The sequence below is a fragment of the Hylobates moloch genome, unplaced genomic scaffold, assembly GCF_009828535.3.
Source record: "Hylobates moloch isolate HMO894 unplaced genomic scaffold, HMol_V3 SCAFFOLD_3, whole genome shotgun sequence".
NCBI lineage: Eukaryota > Metazoa > Chordata > Mammalia > Primates > Hylobatidae > Hylobates > Hylobates moloch.
Window position 1 is genome coordinate 30,465,630 of NW_026652278.1, and position 20,096 is coordinate 30,485,725.

At 38.3% G+C, this 20,096-nt stretch overlaps 1 protein-coding gene across 8 annotated transcripts in view; it reads left to right on the forward strand.

Annotated features, from left to right (window-relative positions):
- NT5C2 (5'-nucleotidase, cytosolic II) overlaps positions 1 to 20,096 on the forward strand; it is a 99,503-nt gene that overhangs the window by 76,983 nt on the left and 2,424 nt on the right. For 4 of the 8 annotated variants that reach the window (XM_032178742.2, XM_032178760.2, XM_032178751.2 and 1 more), the window contains 15 exons: positions 3,919 to 4,036; positions 4,829 to 4,924; positions 5,237 to 5,260; positions 9,288 to 9,379; positions 9,512 to 9,569; positions 10,590 to 10,683; positions 11,601 to 11,654; positions 13,171 to 13,254; positions 14,543 to 14,584; positions 16,077 to 16,184; positions 16,469 to 16,535; positions 17,202 to 17,372; positions 18,903 to 18,954; positions 19,532 to 19,592; positions 19,740 to 19,916. In XM_032178742.2, the coding sequence (XP_032034633.1) occupies positions 3,919 to 4,036; positions 4,829 to 4,924; positions 5,237 to 5,260; positions 9,288 to 9,379; positions 9,512 to 9,569; positions 10,590 to 10,683; positions 11,601 to 11,654; positions 13,171 to 13,254; positions 14,543 to 14,584; positions 16,077 to 16,184; positions 16,469 to 16,535; positions 17,202 to 17,372; positions 18,903 to 18,954; positions 19,532 to 19,592; positions 19,740 to 19,916 (1,298 nt within the window). The remainder of the gene's footprint in view (positions 1 to 3,918; positions 4,037 to 4,828; positions 4,925 to 5,236; positions 5,261 to 9,287; positions 9,380 to 9,511; positions 9,570 to 10,589; positions 10,684 to 11,600; positions 11,655 to 13,170; positions 13,255 to 14,542; positions 14,585 to 16,076; positions 16,185 to 16,468; positions 16,536 to 17,201; positions 17,373 to 18,902; positions 18,955 to 19,531; positions 19,593 to 19,739; positions 19,917 to 20,096) is intronic. The other 4 variants (XM_032178789.2, XM_032178779.2, XM_032178769.2 and 1 more) reach the window with 1 other exon arrangement.

A 20,096-nucleotide genomic window follows, 5' to 3' on the forward strand; every position in this document is an offset into this window, starting at 1 on the left:
TAGAGCAGTTTATTTTGGACTAGTTGAAAAAAATTGGAGGGAGAAGTGTTATGTTTCAACACCCAAGCTTAAGTTTTGATGGCTTATGTAATCTAGAAATTCACTTTTTGCAGGGGTAGTATATATACCCTATTACAAAGAGCTTTTGTTTGTTTGTTTGTTTTTTGAGATGAAGTCTTGCTCTGTCGCCCAGACTGGAGTGCTGTGGCGCAATCTTGGATCACTGCAACCTCCGCCTCCTGGGTTCAAGCGTTTCTCCTGCCTCAGCCTCCTAAGTAGCTGGGACTGCAGGTGCGAGCCACCACGCCCAGCTAATCTTTGTGTTTTTAGTAGAGACGGGGTTTCGCCATATTGGCCAGGGTGGTCTCAAACTCCTGACCTCAAGCGATCCACCCGCCCCAGCCTCCCAAAGTGCTGGGATTACAGGTGTGAGTTACCACTCCTGGCCTTACAAAGAGCTTTTGGAGACTCAAAGAGACCTAAATTTTGGCTTCAGCTGATGTTTGTACTTGCTATATAACTTCACGTCAGCAAATGGGGAAGATACATCATATTTTAGGAAGTACTCTGAGCTCATTGAGAAAAAGGAAATTTAAAGTGTTTCCATAGGTGGAATTTCTAGGAAGTCACTTCGGTTGAACACTTGGGAAATTCTGCCCTGCCAATAAATATAATGTGGCAAGTATAGTGTTTTTATTTTCTGCTATTCTAGGATTTGTACTGTCAAAATGGGGATTTGAGACTTTTTCTCCCCTGTATTGTTTTTCACTGAAAATTATGAATACATTAATTTGAGCTTCAAATCCAAATTGTCTCATAGACATAGGTTTTACTCACTAGTTACTCCATTGCTCTATAGTTACCTGATTCTCTGGCTGGAGAAATTGCTGATTTAGGGGTGAGTGTGGGTGAGAGTAATTAAGGTTTGTTTTTTGTCTCCCACTCTTAAGGCATATCCAGCAAATTGTCCTTCTGAAAAAATTAACAATTGAAAACATTTTATATGGACCAAATCCTATAAGAATAATTGTCAGTAGATTACCCAAATTACTTAGCTATACTGGAATTTTATTTCATTAAATACTGTTTGAAATAAATCAGGCCTTGGTTAGGATTGAGAAATAATTTTTGTTTTATGGAGATTGTACTAAAATGAGATTTACTTGCAAATGGGGTAGGAGCATGGGGCATTGAGGAGAGTAAGGTGAGAGTGGTTATACTTATAACTCAAATTTACAACAGTAGGTGCCATGCCTTATGGTTTTATGATACACCAGCTCTTACTCTATTAGTGTATATAGCACTTTATTTTTTTAACCACAGTGTACATCATATAGATTTAGGAATTCCACACTTAAGTCTTCAACAAGTTTTTTTTTAGGGGGATGGGAGAGGATGAGGCAGGATTTAAGGGGAAGAAGGTAATATATCCAGTTTTGCAAATGTTAGCCATGGCTGGGCGTGGTGGCTCAGCCTGTAATAGCAGCACTTTGGGAGCCCGAGGCAGGCGGATCACTTGAGGTCAGGAGTTTGAGACCAGCCTGGCCAACGTGGTGAAACCCCCGTCTCAACTAAAAATACCAGGTGTGGTGGCGGGCACCTGTAATCACAGCTACTTGGGAGGCTGAGTCATGAGAATCGCTTGAATCTGGGAGGCAGAGGTTGCAGTGAGCCAAGATCACGGCCACTGCACTCCAGCCTGGGTAATGGAGCGAGAGTCTGACTCAGAAAAAAAAAAGAAAAAGAAAAAGAAAAAAAAAGTTAGCCAGGGTTAGCATTGGCATTAAATTATTATTACCCTTGTGACAACAAAAGAAATAAAGATGGTTTTTTCTTTTGGCATTGTTCTGATGAGACTCAAAAGACCTTAAAAATTTTAGGCTTCTGGTTTTAAAATCTGACAAATATTTATTAAAGGATTTTGAAAGCCTAGCTTGCTTTTTAAAAACTTCAGTTTAATTTTAAAAATAGATATACATTAATATAAGTTTTAAAGATACAGGAGGTACATGACAGTCTCCTTCCCTGTCTCTTAAAAGCCACTGAGTTCCTTTCCTAGGAGGCAACTAGTATTACTGTTATATATTTCCAGAAATATTCTAAAGGATTGTTTTTGGGAAGGGAAAGTTGAATCACACTCATTAAAGTATTAGCACCAACTTGGATAGGTAGACTAATTGCAATGAAAAATCAGTTTGCGCCATAAGCTAAAGATGTTAATAGTAGATGGAAGAACTATAATAATAATAGTTGCATTATTATGAGATTACAAGAATAGGATGGATATTTTTGCCTCATTTGGCATTTAGCAAGCTAGCAGGTCTTTTTAGTTGTTATTTTTAATATGGCTTACTCACTCCTGGAGACTGATGGAAAGATGCTTACCTAAATATTTCATTTGGAAGAAACCTATTTAAAGGAGCAACATTTTCTTTTTTTCTTTTCTTTTCTTTTTTTTTCTTTTTGAGACAGAGTCTCACTTTGTCGCCAAGGCTGGAGTGTAGTGGCACGGTCTCGGCTCACTGCAGCCTCCACCTCCTGGGTTCAAGCGATTCTCCTGCCTCACCCTCCCGAGTAGCTGGGATTACAGGTGCCCGCCACCACGCCCAGCTAATTTTTGTGTTCTTAGTAGAGGCGGGGTTTCACTGTGGGCCAGGCTGGTCTGGAAGTCCTGACGTCAACTGATCCGCCCGCCTTGGGCTCCCAAAGTGCTGGGATTACAGGCGTGAGCCACCGCACCTGGCCGCAACATTTTCTTTATGTTTGAATTTCAGTAGTAACTCTAAAAAGTTTTTTCATTATGGAAAATTTCAGACTTATACAATAGTAGAGAGAACCCCTCATTGCCTGAAATCCCTGTTATTTGACCTGTAACAAACTCAGTGCTCCTTTGGCAGATAAGGAGAGATTTAGTTTTATATACACACTTGCATTTTTTTTTTTTTTTTTTTTTTTGAGACAAAGTCTCACTCTGTCACCCAGGCTGGAGTGCAGTGGCATGATCTCAGTTCACTGCAACCTCCGCCTCTCAGGTTCAAGAGATTCTCCCACCTCAGCCTCCTAGCTGGGACAACAGGCATGCACCACCACACCCGGCTAATTTTTTGTGTTTTTAATAGAGACGGGGTGTCACCATGTTGGTCAGGCTGGTCTCGAACTCTTCACCTCAAGTGATCTGCCCGCCCCGGCTTCTCAAAGTGCTGGAACTACAGGCATGAGCCACCACGCCTGACCAATTCTTCAATATCTAACTCCAGTTCATATTTAGATTTCCCTAATTGTCACAAACATGTCTTTTTGTGGTTGGTTTACAATAATAACTTGCAAAATACAATTTTGATGGCATACATTGTTAGAGCTTATAAGAAAACAATTAATTTAACAAGTGGAACAAATATGTTGATTGGAGAAGGCATATAAAGCAACTACCCAAGCCAAACAGGAATTCCAAAAATAAATTATTTTAAAAGTTCATTTTGAAGGATTTCTGCAACAATTATGCACAACACCAAAGCCTTCAACATGCATAGACCTCCCTTACCTAGTTTTCTGTGTACTTTTATTCTCATGATTAATATCACAGCTATGCATATTCATTTTTTTAAACTGTGGGAATGAAAGAATAAAGGAAAAAAAAGTTTGGAATAGGTTTCCTGAGAAGAAGGAACTATACTGAATAATTTGATAATTCAGCTTGTTGCTGTGCTCCTGCTATATAATATGACCTATTTCCACAGACTAACATTTGAGTTCTCTAATTACTTGGGGCAGTACAGAACATGGAGTTTGAGGGGGAAGAAGAAAAATGGCAGAATTAGGAGGGTGGAAGAACTGGGAAAGAGCAAAATTCATTCATTTGCATTCTGTTTTAATTGGCTGTTCTTTCTGCTAACTAATGAAAACCTCCTCTTTGTGCAGTGTACAAGTCCCCAGAGTATGAGTCCCTTGGTTTTGAGCTTACTGTGGAGAGATTAGTTTCTATTGGCTATCCCCAGGAGTTGCTCAGCTTTGCTTATGATTCTACATTCCCTACCAGGTAATTTTTAAAGATATCTTTGGATTAAGACTAGATTAAGACTACTTTCCTTATCCCTCAAATTAGACATTCCAAATTTATCCTTAACAAAAAAACCTCCCAAAACATTGAATAATTCTTTGTTGTTTTCTTGGTTGGTTGATGTTGATTCTAAAATTACCGTGAACTTTTCATATACACCATATCTTGGTGTTCCTGAATTAAGCTCAGTTTATTGCAACTGAGGAAGACCCACTTATAGGTAAAAAAGGAGATTACTAAAACTGACGGGCAGTAATCACAGGTGGTGCTATTTGGGGCTGTTGGCAAATAGGTATGTGTTTCTCTAATACACTTAACATGATAGAAGCTTGGCAGTTTCCATTTCTGGATTTGATAGGGACTATTTAAGATTAAGAAAATGATGTTTATTTGAGATGCTATCATATATATCCCACATACAGCATCTAATGGAGAAAAATATAAGCCTTCTCAGTTGTCCAAGAAAAAAAGACTATGTTTTAGAATGGTACCAGCTGTGTAGTAAGAGGAATGTTTTTTATACCTTGTTTGATTAAGCACTTATTCCTTACAGAAAACAATTATGATTATCTGTCCGGACAGAGTCAATATTTTTTAGTTGCTTTAGAATTAGTTTTTAAGATTTTACTCACTTTAGCTATATTAGGAAATACTTTGAGTTGGTACAAAGCTTGAATTAGATGAGGTTGGTTCATGATGATTAAATACTACTACATAAAATTATTGCCTATATTACTTTGCATTATCAATAATGTCTTCATTTTCACATAGGGGACTTGTCTTTGACACACTATATGGAAATCTTTTGAAAGTCGATGCCTATGGAAACCTCTTGGTCTGTGCACATGGATTTAACTTTATAAGGGGGTGAGTACAGAGAACCTTTAGCCTCTTTCTAATGTTAAAGTCAAACAATGTGAAGATGACATCATCTCTAATGTATTTCCCTATTACTTTTCATCATTAAAGAGCAAATTCCCTTACATAAGGTTAGTTAACATTTATTAGGCAGTTGGAACCCAAACTGATATATAGTTAGCAATTACATTTTGTTTAAATTAAGTGCCTTCCAATTATACAGCATACAACAAAACTAATCTTGAAACTTGCCCAGAAGAACTTTAGTAGTTTTGACTTATTTGAAATTCTAAGATTTTTATTTTCTTCTTTCTAATACAGTTCTCAGGTAGCTGTTCAGAAGAGGTATGTATATAAAAATGCTTTGAAAAATTTTAAACTGTAGCAATTTAAATGATTAAGAGATTTTTAATAGCCAATACGTTTTTTAGATTCTAATGAATCTAAATTTTGAATCCTGGCATTTGATTGTGTCATTAAAAAAAATTGAAACATAAGGTTAAAGTGAATATGTGCTGATAATATTTAAAACAAATAAGGATGAGCTTTATTTTCAAAATAAAAATATTTCCACTATTGTCACTAATTTGAACTTTTTACCCTAGTAAACAGCAGATGAAATTTAATATCTATTTTTTTGTGAAATGTCCCAATATTTTCAAATCATAATGCCACAATTTGACAACTTCTGTAGCTATAGCTTTACAGTTATACATTTTCTCTACTGTTATGCTACCTTATTTACTATTGACATTGTATTAAGGTCAGAACAACAGCTCGTAAAACCAGAATAGGATGTGTGTCAGTCTCTTATGTAAACTTTTCCATTTACTATTCATTCTTGATGGCAGAACAGCAAAAACACCAGGCTACATTGAAATGTTTAAAAAGACAATGTCTTTTTTTGTGATAAGAGGCACAAACCAACTGTAATTGTGCCAGAGCTTCCTTTAGATTTGAGGTCACAGGATGCCCCTTAGAATTGAAGCATCTAAGACTCTTTAGTTGGCATTACTGACATTACACAGGCTCAGAGATTTCCATGTATACATGAGAATGATGTGAAGTAAACACCCATCTTGACACATCTGAGCAAGCCAGTGATTACATCCACATTTCCTTCACTGTTTCTTTCATGAGGGGGTTTGTTCAGGATCCATGAAAATATCAGGAAAGAGGATTTGGAATATGAAGTAATTACAGGTTGTACTAGTAACTTAAGCTGTTTTATACACAGATATTGTCATCATAACTCAGAATCTCAGTGAAGATGAACCAGGGTTCTATTATGTCTAAAAAGGAATTTTTGTATTATAAGGGAGGGGTAGGCAGAGAAGAAAAGAGAAGCAGTTGGATAAGTCAGTACTACGATCAAATTTCCAACTCAAGATCCACAGACTTCCTCTCTTCCCCTAAATAAGCCAATAAAGTTTTCACATAGCTCCTTTGCTAATGCATTTAATAGTGTTTCAAAAATAAGTCATTTATGAGTAAATGCAGAATCATTCAAATAGCACTTAACACTGTGCAGTCTTTAGGGTTAAACAGAAAAGCTGGCCAGGCACAGTGGCTTAAGCCTATGATGTCAGCACTTTGGGAGGACAAGGCAAGAAGACTTCTTGAGCCTAGGGGTTCGAGACCAGCTTGGACAATAAAGTGAAACCCTATCTCTACAAATATCAAAAATTAGCTGGGCATGGTGGTGTATGCCTTTGGTCCCAGCTATATGGGAGACTGAGGCAGGAGGATTGCTTGAGCCCAGGAGGTTGAGGCTGCAGTGAGCTGTGTTGGTGCCACTGTAGTCTAGTCTGTGTAACAGAGCAAGACCCTATCTCAAAAAAATAAAAATAAATTAATAAAATTAAAATTCCCATGAAAAGAAGAGACTGAAGATAGAAGGTTTAGAAAGAAAGAGTTATCGAAGCTATTACAGTGGTAGACAAGGCTGGAAAAGAAGGACTCCATCAGGCTTTGCTAATGAGTTAGGACCTTATTTTTTGATAAATCTTTATTCTGTGGGTCACAGAAAGTTAGTAGTAATCTGTGCTGTAACTGTTTTCTTCCCATTTCAAGTGTAGCATTTCTTCTTTTATGATACATTACTTCCCCCAAATTGATTTTTATTTTAAACATATACTAGTGTGATTTGACACTGAAGTTTACAATGTAATTGCTAACTACATTTATAAATCAATTTGGGTTCTAACTGCCTAATAAATAACTGTTAACCATCTTTATGTAAAGGAATTTTTCTTTAATGATGGAGGGAATAGGGAAGTATATTGTATCTAAGGAGACAGTGTCAGTTTATTAAACCTAACTGAAGAAAGTATATTTTTACTGTTACCTTCCACCTTACTTTTATTAAAGAAAATCTTGGAAAGCTAGCAGATGAGATACTCTACAAAATTATTCATTATTGGGAACTCTTATCTCAGAAGAGTGACTTAAGACAGGGAGCTAATGTGATTTTTATATGTCTAACTAGAGTTTATGCCATTTGTAGTTAACAAACCCAGGCAGGAATTAATCCAGGTCACTCAGTGTGAGCTTTAAATTTGATTTCCTTTATTTAGATTGTTAATCTCCATGTATTCACTGTCAGAACTGTGCATTTTTATATTTTAGTATTTTTCCCTTTGAGTTTCTCTGAAATGTTTTCTTCTAGAAGTGTTTCTGCATCCTTAACAAATTCTGCTTCACTGGCTTTTTTCTTTTAAACCTTGAATTTTCTTCATGGTTCTGTTCTCTCTCTTCTCTTCCTTCCCTGCACACTAAGTGGTTTCATCTCCTCTAATACTTTTCATGATTCCATCTAGTATCTGTATGTAGATGATCTCAGTTATCTCTCAAGGCTGAATCTCTTTTAAGTTCTTGACCTTTGTTTCTAATTGCCTAATAAAAATCTGTTTACTTCAAACTTAGTATCACCAAAATAGAACTACTCTCACATTGCTTCTTATCCAGTTTTCATATTTCTGTTCATCGTACCAACCACCTCTCAGAGAGAGACACCTTAGCATGGACATCATCATCTTTGACTCTTAATGTTCCCCCAGCCAAATCTGCTCAGTCTGCTGGGTCTTATTTTACCTTGGTAATCTGTCTTGAATATATGAGTGAGCTGAGATCATGCCACTGCACTCCAGCCTGGCCGACAGAGTGAGACTGTCTCCAAAAAAAGAAAAAGAAAAAGAAAATTCTGAGAGTCAACTGGGTGATTCTGGGTTACACAGCTGATCTCTCTACGCTCTTTCACATGTCTGTGGTTAGCTGATGGGTGAACTGGCATCTGATCTAGAATGGCCTCGTGCACATGTCTGGCATTCGCAGGCTGTTGGCCCAGTGCTTCATTTCTACATGTAGCCTTCTATCCTCCAGCAGACTATCTCACTCTCATGCACATAGTAGTCCATGGTTCCAAGTGCTGCAAGAGAGATTAAGCCTCAATACACACACGTTTTTCTAGGTCTCTGCTTGGATCCCATTTGCTGCTATACAAGCCTATATTCAAGGATAGAGAAATAGACTGAGTTCTAATGGGAGGAGCCACAAAATTGCATCACAAAGAGACAGGAAGAATTTGTAGCCATTGTTGGAGTGCATCACATTGTCTTTCCCCAGTTCATCCTGAAACAGCCACTAATTTAATTTTGTTTTACAACTCAGCCCCAATGGGATTATCCCTCTGCTTTAAAACTGTCAGTACTACCCTCTTGCCCCTAAATGGTGTAGGAACAGTAGCTTAATCTGCCTCAACCCATCTTTCTAGCTTAATTTTTCTCTGCTCCCCTTTCTCTACCCAAATTGGACTAGTTTCACAACTGGTCCACCTAGCCTTTAAGGCCCAGCTCGTATACCAGCACGTGCATGAATCCTTCCTAGATTTTCCTCTCCTTAGTCCTCACATTTGCTTCTCTCTACCTCTTAAGTTGAAATGGTGTTCCCTTCTTTGGTTTTCTCATAAATTTTTGCACCTCTCTTGTAGTAGTTGTGATTTTTTTACCTTATATGTGTATGTGACCCACCTCGCCCACCACACTGACAACTCTTTTAAGAGCTGGAACCTAAGCTGGACATCACACCTGTAATCCCAGCTACTTGGGAGGCTGAGGTGGGAAGATTGAGCAATCTTCAGGACTTTGAGTCCAGCCTGGACTTAGCAAGACTCTGTCTTAAAAAAAATTAAAATTAAAAAAATAAAGAGCTGGAACCTGAACTCGTTCATCTTCATAGCTACCCATGCGTAATATTCGGAATCCTGTCTTGCACATAGCCATCAAAATATTTGAGTTAATTTTTGAATAATGCTATTTCTCAATTATTATAATGTTATTTTAAAAATCAGTTAATTTTTAAATTTTTCTTTCAGACCAGAAACTAGAGAACAGTATCCAAATAAATTTATCCAGCGAGATGATACTGAAAGATTTTACATTCTGAACACACTATTCAACCTACCAGGTAGATTCATTCTATGCTTATTTATACTGATGCTTTCCCTTCTGTGACCATTAGTCTGTATTCAAGGGAGGTAATGAAATAAGTTTGAATTATTTCATTATAGCTTATGAATATCTGTTCTTCGTTTTTCAGAGACCTACCTGTTGGCCTGCCTAGTAGATTTTTTTACTAATTGTCCCAGATATACCAGGTATGTATATACTATAATTATTTTTTTCCAATTGATTTTTTAAATTAATGCACAGGGTTTTAGAGAACTGGCCATTGTAGGTCTTTTCTGCTTTTCTAAAGTGAATTTAGTGCTAGTGAGAGATGCCACATTGCCAACCTGAGAGATGGGACAGCACCAGCAGCTCCATGCAGGCTCTCACCTCCCACACGGCCTCTCTCCTTGCCAGTGTGCTGCGCCACCACTTCTGATTGGCTTCTCCTGGGAATGAAGACGGCCAGCAGAGGTGCTAATTGTGACAACTGAGTGGGAGGTTTGTGTGATGATTATCTGTCCAAGCAGAATTACACTAAAACCCCCCAACTCATTTCACAGCAGCTACCCAGGAGCCATTCAGGGATGGTAATTTAATTTCATTACCAGGCCCGGCAAGATTTGATTAAGGAATAAATACTGTGTATCTTACCAGAAGTAAAATTTTGCATAAGTCTTAAAACAAGTTATCCTCTCCCTTTAGGGAGAATTATATAGCCAATACTGAAAGTTTAGTCATATATATACCAGAGTTGGCTAACTTCATATCCTCTTTGGGCTTTGTCCACTTGAAGACAGTAAATTTGGTGGAAAGCTGAGTCACTGAGCTAAATAAAAAAATAGACAGTACCTTTGTACTTAGGGACAGTGTCAGGAAAGTCAGGGTGGAAAGAACCTAAATGACCAATTTTAAGTTTTAAATGTTTCTTCAACCTGTTTCTAAAAAGTGATAAAAAACCTGACATTTTTGGAACTTTGGCCTTTTAGCTTCCATTCAATATATTCTTCTATCACTTTGTATTTGTTCACAATTATTGTATTCCATTGAACACTGTAGCCATTTCTGGTGGTCAAAGTGGACTTTCATTAGGGAGTAATTATTTTCCTCATTAGCCACAGCCTTTACCCATGTGATATGGAACCTTTGGGTCCCCTGGGAAATTTTTGATATATATTTTATTTACCCTGTTTTGGATCCCCTGTCATGTTATTTTTATCTTTCTGTAGTTGTGAAACAGGATTTAAAGATGGGGACCTCTTCATGTCCTACCGGAGTATGTTCCAGGATGTAAGAGATGCTGTTGACTGGGTTCATTACAAGGTACCTAGAAGCTGTTTCTTCACCTGCTCGCTTTCTAGCATGTGTTTTATGGCCTGGCATTAACTTTCCAAATGGAGCAGAATATTTCTTTTTTTTTAGAAAAGAAGAAACAGATTTGCCCCCTAGTGATAGCTCTCTAGAATACATTTGTTCTTGTCTTTGGTCTCGGAGGTAATGTTGATCTTTCCTCAGTGATGGTGTTTGGCTTCTGGATTTTATTTTAGTTTGCATTTCTCAAATTTAGAAGAGGTTTTAGTGTATTACATCATACTTAACATATCCTTTGTGGATGACAGTGGTCCATTTTTTTTGTCCAGATACCTCCCGCCCGACTAATAACATTAATATTAAATTTACATTTATTATAAACTATTGAATAAAATATGAAATGCCTTTTAATTTCAAACTTAAAATAGAAGCTTTTATATTTTGAAGACAAATTTTAGAGGTAGGGTTGCAGCAAATCATACCTGCTACTTTTTTCTGGCCTTCTCTAGTTTGTCCACTTTTCCATAAATGCATTTGGGGCTGGGCATGATGGCTCATGCCTGTAATCCCAGCACTTTGTGATGCCAAGGCAGGTGGATTGCTTGAGCTCAGGAGTTCAAGACTAGCCTGGGCAACATGACAAAACCCTGTCTGTACAAAAAATACAGAAAATTAGCCAGGCATGTTGGTGTGGACCTGTGGTCCTAGCTACTTGGGAGGCTGAAGTGGGAGGATTGCCTGAGCCTGGGGAGGTCGAGGCAGCGGTGAGCCGAGATTGTACCACTGCACTCCAGCATGGGCAACAGGGTGACCTTGTCTCAAAAAAAGAAAGGATTTGGGTTAATTAGTAAACACCATTTTTCTTATAAACTACATGTTAAAAACTGATTTTGTTCTTTTCTTAATTCCTTTTTTTTTTCTTCCTCCAGGGCTCCCTTAAGGAAAAGACAGTTGAAAATCTTGAGAAGTATGTAGTCAAAGATGTAAGTAATATAGGGGAAAATAGATCTGCATAATAGCTCATTTTACCTATGAGGGAAATTAATAACAAGCTGATTTATAAAGAAATGGACAAAGGAAGAGATTTCTTTGTCTTGGCATAGTATGTGCCGGGTATAATCACCAAGAATATTCAGCTAGAGCATAGGTCTTAGTAGAGTTTTTCCTGTTTCTTGATAGGCAAGAAGACTCAGTATTTCATTTGTTCACTTAGCTTCAATTATAATAGCAGTTAGAGGTTTACTGTATGCACATCACCATGCTAAGTGATTACATGCATTATGCCATTTAATTTTCTGTATGACCTTGAGTTAGGTATTATTATTGCCTCTGTTTTATAGATAAAAAACCTGAGAAATAGAGGGATTAAATAACTTGCCAAAGGTCACACAGTTAGTAAATAGTAAAGCTAAGTCACACCCAAATCATAACTACTGCACTAGATCATCTCAAAAATGTGCATATATGTTACTGTTACTTAAAATGCCTTTAACCTGTCAACAGAGAGTAATGAGGAAAGCTTTGAAGTACCTTAAAAGGCATTAGTGGCAAACCTGGTAAAAATTTTTTTAAAATCTGTGGTTAATAGTATTGTACCAATGTTAATTTCATACTTTTGATAATTATACTGTGGTTATATAAGATGTTAATATTAAGGGAAACTGGAGAAAGAATATATGGGAACTCTATTTTCACAGCTTTTCTATAAGTCTAGAACTGTTTTAGAATAAAAATTAAACACACATAGTGCCCCAAGATGACATACTTCTTTCTTTTCCTACAGAGTAAAAGTAGCAGAATACAGTATTTTCTCAAAGTACTGTGGTAAAGATTTCTTGTTTTCAGTTTTTGTGCTTCCTATTTTCACCCACCTCCCTTATTTTAAGAAAGAACACTGAATGGGGAGGGTCTGGGAGAATTTGAGTGAAGGAATCTATTTGCTATGCGAGAAGGAAAAGATATTTTTCTTTCCAGGCACGTGAGGGGTTAGAAATTCCTCATTTAATCACACGTGGGTGTGGGTATTTCTAGTTGGCATCTGCACATGTCATTTCATTCTGCAAGGTGTTTTATAAAACCATAGTGTACACACTGAAAGCCATATCTAATAATCTCTATGTAGAGCATGTTTAAATCAGCTTCTGCTGACCTCTAACACACCTCACATACTTCAGGAAATCTCAAGGTAGTTTAAACTCTTCCCTGAGGCAGACATCGTGAGGAAGGTAGAGAGATATGTTGTTAACAGCCATATAACCCCTATAAATATGTGCATAATTTTACATGTGAATCTATTACATACACTGTGTATACTACATATGTTAATACTTTATTCATTTATAGTGATAATGTGGGCTTTTAAGTGCAAAATTCCGAAATCAGCTAACCCTTAAAAGGTTCCCCCATTCCTGTTGTGGACAGAAATCCAGTATATGACAACTCCAAAGTGTAAAGATAAAAATGTTTTCGTGTTTCGCTCATTATCCAATTACATTTCAGGGAAAACTGCCTTTGCTTCTGAGCCGGATGAAGGAAGTAGGGAAAGTATTTCTTGCTACCAACAGTGACTATAAATATACAGATGTAAGTGCTTAATGTTTATATTTATTTATGCAGTGGAATTATTTTGGCCTAAAGAACTGTGAAGACAATGAGGAGGACAGAAGTTTATTAAGTGAAAATAGCTTCTTGCCTTCTCATTTTCAAAGAGTAAAAAGGTAAAAATATACAGGATGACAGTGGTTCTCAAATTTTTCTAGAAATTTATTTTAACCATTTTCACTGATTATAATTGGCTACTTGAAAATTTTAATCTTGGGGTTATCTAAAACATTTGTAAAGATTAAAATGGCTTTTGTGTCTCTTTGGAGCATCATTTCTATAAACTTGAGCAGTCACACCCCTTATTGATGTGTATATATGACTTCCCTGCTGTTGGAAGACCTGCAGCAATAGATGCTGCACAGATGTTTTGGCTCTTAGCCATCAAAATTTACATCTTTTTTTTTTTTTGAGACAGAGTCTCACTGTCACCCAGGCTGGGGTGCAGTGGTGCGATCTCGGCTCACTGCAACCTCTGCCGCCTGGGTTCAAGCAATTCTCCTGCCTCAGCCTCCCAAGTAGCTGGGATTACAGGCACCTGCCACTGCGCCTGGCTAATTTTTTTGTATTTTTAGTAGAGACGAGGTTTTAACATCTTGGACAGGCTGGTCTTGAACTCCTGACCTCGTGATCCACCCACCTCAGCCTCCCAAAGTGCTAGGATTACAGGCGTGAGTCACTGTGCCCAGCCCAAAATTTACTACCTCTTAAAAACAGTTTTTTCCCCATGATTAAAGCATGTGGAAAAACTGATCTAACTCCTTAACTTCATCTTACTTTTGCTGAGACACAAGTTTATAGTACTAGCAAGAAGTTCCACTTCCCCCAATTTGCTGTACATGTAAACTTGATTTAGACACCTGGTGATTTGTAGTAAACAGTCTTACATAAACTGTTGGTTTGTTGACTTAGTTGAACTAGGGATGGTAGTAGTGAAGCCAAGGTGATAGGTTATTTCTGTGTTGAGTTGTTAGTTTTCTCTATACCCCTACCTCATATGCTGCATACCTCCAAATGTGTGTTCAAAAACATCTTCCAGAGGAAGTATGTATCCTCCCTGAGAATGTCAAAAGCCTTTTTTTCTTTTTGGTATATGGTAAAGCATTAATTTCTGGCTTCCACTGCCATGATTTCATAAAATTTAGAGGAAACAAGAATGTGGTGAGTCCTGTGTTGAAAAAGACATGTTTTGTGAAAAGCTTGTAATTTCTTTAGGTTATATGCCTTTTGCAAAAGTAGTATACGGACCTTATGTTAAATTTTTTTCCAGAAAATTATGACTTACCTGTTTGACTTCCCACATGGCCCCAAGGTACTGTATGTGACTCAATAGACCATTGCTTTAATAACAATGAATGCATTTAATCATTCTGGAATATTAAGGGGGAAAGAATTGGTCAGAACCCACCCAGAAAAGTCCTACTTTTCAAGCCTATTGTCTAATCTTCATTAACATTAGAAGTAATCCAGGAGCTAGTAGAATTTAAAATCAAATTGCTAATTTAGAGTCCGCAACTTGAATACTTAGTAGACAGAAATAAAAGGGATATTCATGTGATATTTAGTAGGATGGGATCAGAATAATTTTATGCCCAAGAAGTTCTATGCAAAATTAAGTTTGTGTGGCAATGAAAGGAATTTTCAGGTTGTGCAAGATATTTGATTAACAGAAACAGAAAATGTATGTATATTTTAGACAACTTCTAGATTTTGTATTAGTTGTTGCTAAGTTTTTGCCAAGAGAGCACTCAACCTTGATATTTAGCAGAGAAGTCTTCATTTCTGCAGTGCGGCTGCACTTAGGTTTAAGGAATACTCCTTGCAACTTAGTCACATACTTACAGAATTTTAGTCCTAGACTCTAGTGAATAAACGTCAGCAAATCCCTGTTTTGAGAACACCTGAAATCACACTGTGCAGTGCCCTTCAGGTTGGTCTTAAAAGGTTAATGCCAGGGTTCCATTTCAGGATAGTCATGATTTTAATGGGCATAACTCATTATTAGTATTGTGATTAGCTTACACTATGAACCAAAAGCCAGTGTGTACCTAGAGCCATCATTCTGAGAATGTAACCAGTAAAATTTCCTAATAGTTCCATGTTAGTTTGTATACTTTAGCTCTGATGCTGATCTGCCTCTCTCTCAATCTGTCCCTTGGGTATTGATTTGCATCTCTCCCTAGCTCTTTTGAGCTCCTTTTAGCAAATTTCAGGTGAGCACACTTTCATATATTAAAGTGCTGTAAAATAAGTTATTGTAATTTAGTAGTAGATGAAATGATTTAATGTATAGAATATGTTATTACAGTTATTATTTATACCTTGTCTGCTTCCCAAAGGATATGGCTTATAATACATAGACACAATACTTTATTTTTTGAGATGGAGTCTTCCTCTGTTGCCAGGCTGGAGTGCAGTGGTACAATCTCGGCTCACTGCAACCTCCCCGTCCTGGGTTCAAGCGATTCTCGAGCCTCAGCTTCCCAAGTAGCTGGGACTACAGGCGCCTGCCACCGCGCCCGGCTAATTTTTGTAGTTTTAGTAGAGACAGGTTTTCACCATGTTGGCCAGGATGGTCTTGATCTCCGGACCTTGTGATCCGCCCGCCTCGGCCTCCCAAAGTGCTGGGATTACAGGTGTGAGCCACTGCGCCTGGCTGACACAATACCTTTTTAAAAAATAAAATAGTGGGATCTTCTGGCTATACTTAGTATTTTTATATTCCTTGCATCTGAGTGAGATTAAATAGTAATGCCTTAAGGTAAGGAGGGATGTTTCAACTTTTGCTGTTTCTCCTTCACCAGCCTGGGAGCTCCCATCGACCATGGCAGTCCTACTTTGACCTGATCTTGGTGGATGCACGGAAACCACTCTTCTTTGGAGAAGGCACAGTACTGCGTCAGGTGGATACTGTAAGTCATGAGAATGATCTGTCTGCTAGCATGCTGTCCGTAATGTTTCTCCTTTCCCCACTCTTACTCTACGTAAGGAAACAGGAATTTTTTTTTTAATTAGCCGTATCTCTTTTGAAATTAAGAGTTTTGTTCTTAACTGAAGCAGTCAAACAAACCCCACTAATTGGAAAGAGTAAGTGCCATTCATTTGGCTGTCTGGCCAAGTAGCACTGGTGGTGGGGGGTGAGGGGAGGATTGTGATAGGATGATAAAGTATTACAAAATCCATATTCTTCACACAGAAAACTGGCAAGCTGAAAATTGGTACCTACACAGGGCCCCTACAGCATGGTATCGTCTACTCAGGAGGTAAGTCACAGATTTCCCTTTATTTAACATCTTTGCTCAGACCTCACTGTGAAAGCTTTGGTAATCTCTCAGCAAAGTACATGTACTTTTTAGTAGTCTAAGATGTCATCTACTGAAGGTAAATAAATAGTTTAGTCACCTCTTAATGCAATAGGAGTCTGGGTTTGAGCAGTTGTTAGTATATCCTAATGAATCTGATTTTCACTAAAATGATCAGTTTTCTTTTTTTTAAATCCTATTGGAGGCTTTTTCTCAGTGCTTCGAATCACTTGGGGGTACTTCTCAATATGTTCTCAAGGGTTTCTCAAGGAGTTCCGTGAGTATAGGTACATAGTATGTTGGAGTTAGAAACAGTTGAATAAAGCCAGCTTAATGGTAGATTTGTGATGAAATTGGCAGTGGCTCTTTTGAAGGTTATTTTCACTAAGCTGAGGATGTAGTTTTGTTGCTCTTGGATTTGGTGATCAAGAGCTCTGGTCAGCACAGTGGAGCTGAAGGCCTTGTCTTAGAAGGCAGTAAAAAGAGAATGGTGAGTCTTTGTCTTTTTTTCCTAGTCTGTTCCTCATATAAGAATAAAATGAATCATCGTATTTAACGGTTAAATACTATTGGAATGCTGATTTTAATATAGGGACAGTTTTCTCATTGTTCACTCTGTTGTTTCAGGTTCTTCTGATACGATCTGTGACCTGTTGGGGGCCAAGGGAAAAGACATTTTGTATATTGGAGATCACATTTTTGGGGACATTTTAAAATCAAAGAAACGGCAAGGGTGGCGAACTTTTTTGGTGATTCCTGAACTTGCACAGGAGCTGCATGTCTGGACCGACAAGAGTTGTAAGCCATTCATAAATCTTTGATGTAATTTATATCTAAATGACCAGCTTTGAATCAGTCGTCTTTGATAAACCATTACTTTGTATTCAGGAAGTCAGAGGTGGTCAAAAGGTAGGCCTTGATATTTGAATACTTCCTTCCCATAGAATATTCAGATATTTCACAGAACTCCAGAATTGGAATAAATATGAGAGGTTATCTTGTTTAACCTTCTTGAATCTCTTCGAGGTTAAGTTTAGAATGTTGGTGTCTTGAGTTGTGTTACAGTAACACTAAGTTGTGAACTGGAGCTCAACTTTTCCTCTGTGGTCCTGTATTTTCCCAACCATGCCTAGCAGTCCCAGTCTCTCTGCTAACAGCCCATATCTGTGATTCTGGGGCAGTGATGGCTCTGAATGTTAATCACCTCTGGTATTTCTTATTTACTGTTCTGAGATGTAGAGAATGAGGCCATACTGTATTCTTGAACTAAGCTACACTGTGTATATGCAGTATACACACTGTGCTGAACTGAGTTACGGATATAGTTCTGTAAAAGTGTTTGATACACAAGTTCTCCAGCCAGCCTTGATCCGCATTACCTGCAGTGTGGTGAAGGTGACTCCGGAAACTCAGCCTGCCTGCGGTAGGAGTCCTGGCTCCATAACTTGAAATCTGCATGCCGTTAGGCAAGTTAATGAGATACCCTGTGCCTTAGTTTCCTCAAATGTAAAAATGGGGCTAATACCTACCTCCTAAAGCTGATGAAAAATGGAGGTAATATGTGTATAAAGATAGACAGACATGACAGCCTTTCTCAACCAAGGCTCCTTATCCGAAACACAGAAAATTACTACTATTATTTTACCTTTCCAACGGAGCTGAATACAGAAGATTATCTGAGTAACACTTTTCTCAGTTCTCCTAAAGATGGTAGATAGAAGAAAATGTGTTATATACAGTAGATGAAGGAGGGCTTGTCTTGAGGAACCCAGGTTGACAAAGGCTGCAACAAACTGGCAGCATGCTGTAGATGCTGGCTGTTGCTGTTACTATTGTCTGTACTATCAGTGGTGGCTAGCCTTTCATTCACATTTTCAACTTTCTACCTATGAAGTTTTAGAAATCTAGTTGATTTGGCCCTGGACCTGTGACTCAGGACAAGTCACCTAATTCTCAATCTTTCATCTGAAAATGGGACTGTTAACATTTGCTTAGCTGACTGCACCTGAGACAGCATGTAAATTCTGGTACTTTACAAGCTCAGAATGAGCATGCAGCTGATAGGGAAAGTTGTCATCATGGTGTTTAAGCAGGAGGAAAGGCAGTTAAAGAGAAGGTGATGGTGTTCATCTGTTGTCAGACTCCAAGCGGGTATCAATGAGTTACCCTGAAGAGGGAAAGAGGAGGTAACTGTATACTCACCTATAGCATGTTAGTCCCAGGTTATACTTTTCAGTCACATCTGCAACCTTTTAGTTTTAGCAGCAGTTAAGAACTGGGTGCTTATTTATTTAAAATATCTTCCTTTTCCTTCCAAACCTTAACTAGCACTTTTCGAAGAACTTCAGAGCTTGGATATTTTCTTGGCTGAACTCTACAAGTAAGTTTTCTAAAAATTTCTTTCCTAAAAACTTCTTCAGGAATCACTTAGGTATAAGAAATGTTCTTTCCAGGCAGGTAATCCCAGCTATTTGGGAGGCTGAGGCAGGAGAATCGCTTGAACCAGGGAGGTGGAGGTTGCAGTGAGCTGAGATTGCACCATTGCACTCCCGCCTGGGTGACAAGACTGAAACTCCGTTTCAAAAAAAAAATTCTTTCCAGGCCAGGCACAGTGGCTCATGCCTGTAATCCCAGCACTTTGGGAGGCCAAGGCAGGCAGCCTTGTAATCCCAGCACAAGGGAGGCCAGAATTTTGAGACCAGCCTGGCCAACATGGCAAAACCCCATCTCTACCAGAAATACAAAAATTAGCTGAGTGTGGTGGCACATGCCTGTAATCTCAGCTAATTAGGGTGGCTGAGGCAGGAGAATCACTTGAAGCTGGGAGGCAGAGGTTGCAGTGAGCCGAGATCACACCCCTGCACTCCAGCCTGAGTGACAGAGTGAGACTGTCTTAAAAAAAAAAAAAAAAAAAACTCTTCCCAGAGATTTTCACCGAGTTTTTCTTTTATCTTTAGGCACCTGGACAGCAGTAGCAATGAGCGTCCAGACATTAGTTCCATCCAGAGACGTATTAAGGTATCCAAATGGGATTTGGGAGAAAACTTGGGAAATAAGTTTAAATGATTTTTTCACATTTCTGATTTTTATAGAGACTGGCATTCAACTACTGCTCAATAAATATTTGTTGGATGAGCCAAGAATCAATCTTGTTCTTTGTTTTAGAAAGTAACTCATGACATGGACATGTGCTATGGGATGATGGGAAGCCTGTTTCGCAGTGGCTCCCGGCAGACCCTTTTTGCCAGTCAAGTGATGCGTTATGCTGACCTCTATGCAGCATCTTTCATCAACCTGCTGTATTACCCATTCAGCTACCTCTTCAGGGCTGCCCATGTCTTGGTGAGTTAAAGCTATAATGGACAGCCAAGATGTACTCTAAGCCCAGGGTCAGCAACCAGCTTTGTGAGATGGCACAGGAGATAGTTTGAACATTTCTTTCTGATGTACAGAGCCCAAGGGCAGGTTATATGGTTGCATACGAAGGAGTCTTTGAGAAAGTAGAACCAATATTGGAAGTTA